The sequence below is a fragment of the Cebus imitator genome, unplaced genomic scaffold (genome assembly GCF_001604975.1).
Source record: "Cebus imitator isolate Cc_AM_T3 unplaced genomic scaffold, Cebus_imitator-1.0 Scaffold552, whole genome shotgun sequence".
Classification (NCBI taxonomy): domain Eukaryota; kingdom Metazoa; phylum Chordata; class Mammalia; order Primates; family Cebidae; genus Cebus; species Cebus imitator.
Genome location: NW_016107867.1, coordinates 1,176,401 through 1,180,221, shown reverse-complemented (window position 1 = coordinate 1,180,221; position 3,821 = coordinate 1,176,401). Strand labels below are relative to the sequence as shown.

Here is a 3,821-nt window from a genome sequence, read left to right as displayed (position 1 = left end):
TTTTTTTAATATGGGGTTTCACCATGATGGCCAGGCTGGTCTTGAACTCCCGACCTCAGGTGATCCACCCACCTCAGCCTCCCAAAGTGCTAGGATTACAGGCGAGAGCCACCGCACCTGGCTCTGGGCCAGGGTTTCTAACAGCTAATTGAGTAAGGGGCTGGGCAATCTCATTTTAAATTTTTATTATTTTCAATTAGGATCCCTATCGTCTGCTATGTGTGGTGCTCCCAACTTTATCTGCATAGGTGAGAGGCAGTCACCTGGCTGTGTGGTGAGAAGGGTTTGGAGAATTCGAGAGATCTAATTACTGTGTTTAAACTTTCAACCCGTATCTGTTTTATCCCCAGCCCTTAACCCCATCTTCCGAACACATCTTGTTTGTCTTCCCCTACTGTGAAGGATTTCTCTAAATCAGTTACCCCTCTTCCACCTCCTTTCACATCTTTCCATCTTTCAAGTGTTGACACTTTTGCTATTTCCTGCCCCACCCTCTAACCTTTGGGGCTTATGCCCGTTTTGAGTCCTTTTCTGTCATCTCAGGGGGAAGGTGCAACCCTAAATCTGAGTGTTAAATCCTCCAATCCACCAGGATCAGGGAAAACACTCTCTCTGCTATGCCAGATTCAATGTATCAGCTGGTTCGTTTTATAAGACTGTGTAGAATTTCAAATAGCCAAACATTAGCCAGGAGAGTTTTATTTATTTAGGAAGAAATTACTCTTTATTGATCAAATCACCGAAATCTGCAGCAAACAACTTAACATCTTAATAACCACCAAGGCCTGGGCTCTGAGGCTTGCTCTGCCTCTCCCAGTCCTTAATGGGGTTTGGAGGGAGAGACGTCATTAACAGAGACCAAGCCAGATGGTTGCAGGTCCTCCTTTCCCAGTCGTGACAAGCTGCTCAATTCTTGTCCAGGGCAGGAAAGAGCCAGTACTCAGTAAAGTCTAATAAAGAATTTGAGGTTGCATTATAAGATCTCTCTTAACAATTTAGAATTATCAACAGTATTGGTCCAAAACTCATTTGCTTCTGATGTAAATTTTTTCATTTTGCAATTTGTGTATGGTTTTAATTAATCATCTCAATCCCTGTGCAGAAATTAATCAATTCAGTGCAAAGGAAAATCCCTCAACCTGGAATAGCCTCATCTTACTTTGGAAAGAGAAAACAGGTATTTCTGCTCCTCCTCTACCCAAGCGATGAACAAACATTCCCCACAAAGTTCAAAATGTTACTCTGGCCTCGGAATGTACGTCAAGGCTGCTTCTGATGGGCTGATTCCAATCACCTAGAAAGGGCAGCTGGAACCACTATACAGGCAGCCTTCTTTGAAAATTTCTTAAAATCAACTCTTGAGAACCATCCGTGATTGTGTAAAACAGCTCTACGGTCCAAACAGCTTCTGTTCTTTCATCTCACGAGCAAGGCTCAGAGGAGGCATTTGAATTGTCAGGAGCAAGAGCAGCAGCTGTGGCCCCACGAGGTAGGACTTCAATAACTCGCGGCTTGTCAATGATCCGGGCCGTTCGGTTTCCCTTTTCCACAATGCCAACGATCCACGCTTGGTGACCCTCTCCATACTTGGAGGATTTGATTTCAGAACAAAAGCGAGCCGCCTGTTCTCTAGGCAGACAAATCAGTAATCCCCCAGAGGTTTCAGCTGAGGTTCCTTGAAGAAGCCCAAACCGTCCACTGGCCTTGCTGACGGCAGCCATCTTGGCAATTATTGGCAGATTATGAATAACAAAGGACACTTCGTTTCTTTGTTGTTTCGCAAGGTTCTGGGAGTGTCCTAGAATGCCAAAGCCTGTAATATCTGTGGCCGCATGGGCATTAAATGTGTGCATTAAACCTGCAGCAGTTCTGTTGAGGGTAGCCATATTGAACATGGCTTCCTGATAGGCCAGCTCCACCTCTTCTCTGGAGATCACCATCTTTACTTTATTCCATCTTTCAGGATTATCCAGCCATTGGTGGGCATTGACAGCAACCTGAGTTCCTAACGGTTTGGTTAACACCAACACATCCCCAACCACCGCGCTGTCGGGCATTATGAATTCATTTGGCTGGCATACCACAGTGGCAACTCCACCGATTATAATCCAAGGGTTGACCACAGTTTGCCCACCGGTCACTGCAGTCCCTCCTTCCTCAGCCGCATCCCGAAAGCCTTTGACCATGAGTGGCGTTACCTTTTCGCGCTCCTCCTCACTCATACTCTGGCTGACGCTGAGTAACATCAACATGTTGTCACACTCAGTAATGCCCATGGCGTAGAGGTCACTCAGCACGTTGGCACAAGCTATGCGCCCCATCATGTAGGGATCTTCCACCAAGGGGTAAAAGAAGTCCGTGGTCTGCACCAGGGACAGGCCCCCATGCCTCAGGGGGATGACGCAGGAGTCCATCCCGATGCCCAGGGCTGGAAAAGTGGGGCTGGGGCCCGCTCCGGTTTCCTGCGACGCCTCTTCCTGAGCGCCCGCCAGGCCCCGGCCCAGTGGGGGCCGCACGTCCGGCCGCGTCAGTCCCGCCAGGAGTTTGAGCAGCGTCTCCTGCGGGACCTTGCAGCCTCAGCCCTTCATGCCGGAGAAGCCCGTCAGCCGCCAGCTCGGGCTGAGGCCCAACGCCTGGGGCTCGAAGGGCCGGTAGTTGGAGAAGTTCCGGCCCAGAGTCAAGCCCGCCGGGCCCGAGGAGCCTTCCGCAGCTACCATCGCCGCCATCGCCTCCCCGCAGGCGCCAGTCGCCGAGGCTTCCGCCATCGCGCCTGCCCGACAAGGAAGGGAGGGGAGAAGAGGAAAGGGCCCTTTTATTTTCCACTCAGGTTAAAATGAAGTAAGTCAAATATTACCCGCAGGGATTCTCCCCGGCACTACTCACAGCGTCAGACTCGCGCCGCACGCAGCCTTCCAAGTCTTCCTGATAGAGGAGCCGCTGGGCTCCCTTATTTATATCCCTGGTGATTGACGGCCGCAACATCCAATGAAACTCCGCCACCAAGAGGCGGGCTTCCTAGACTCTAAAAGGCGCAACGACCCCGGGCTTGCAAAACCGCTTGCTCCGGACTTGCGGAACGTCACGTGCTTTTGTTTCCTTCGCCTTGATATTTAAATAGTTTCTTGGCAGTGGCTCGTGGAACTCTGCTCCCTTCGAGTCACTTTACCAAATCCAGCAAATTGTAGACGAGGGAAGGTCGGTCCGTTGGCAAACATCATGACCGGCAGAACTGTCCCAAGGGGCACTTGGCAGCACGTGATGGATCTAGGGTGGCCAAATAGCCCAAGGTTAAAAACAGAAAGAATAAGAAATTAGAAATTAAACTGCTACCATTAAGTAAGCAAACTGCAGGCAGCATTAATATAATGAAATGTTAACATGGACTTTAAGAACTCTAGAGCTCAGGAGGTTGAGGATGCAGTGAGCTGTGACCGCGCCACTGCACTCCAGTCTGGGGGACAGAGTGAGACCTTGTCTCTAAAAAAGCAAACAACAGTAACAAACACCCCACACACAAAGCAAGAAAGGAAGGGAGGGAGGGAGGGAAGGGAGGAAGGAAGGAAGGAAGAAGGAAGGAAGGAAAAAAAGGAGAGATTGATTTAGGACCGAAAGTCCAGACACCTGCATTCTTTTTTTTTTTTTCTTTTTGAGACGGAGTTTCGCTCATGTTACCCAGGCTGGAGTGCAATGGCGCGATCTCGGCTCACCGCAACCTCCGCCTCCCGGGTTCAGGCAATTCTCCTGCTCCAGCCTCCTGAATCGCTGGGATTACAGGCATGCGCCACCGTGCCCAGCTAATTTTTTGTAGTTTTAGTAGAGAC

The 3,821-nt window shown here is 49.8% G+C and overlaps 1 protein-coding gene across 1 annotated transcript; it reads right to left on the bottom strand.

The window, feature by feature from the left end:
• Positions 1–683: 683 nt before the first annotated feature.
• On the bottom strand, positions 684–2,971 carry SEPHS2 (selenophosphate synthetase 2). Its single transcript, XM_017515474.2, has 2 exons — positions 2,884–2,971; positions 684–2,770 (listed from the first exon to the last, which is right to left on the bottom strand). Exon 2 carries the CDS (start codon positions 2,763–2,765, stop codon positions 1,422–1,424), a length of 1,344 nt encoding a protein of 447 aa, XP_017370963.1. The 5' UTR covers positions 2,766–2,770; positions 2,884–2,971; the 3' UTR covers positions 684–1,421.
• Positions 2,972–3,821: the final 850 nt, after the last annotated feature.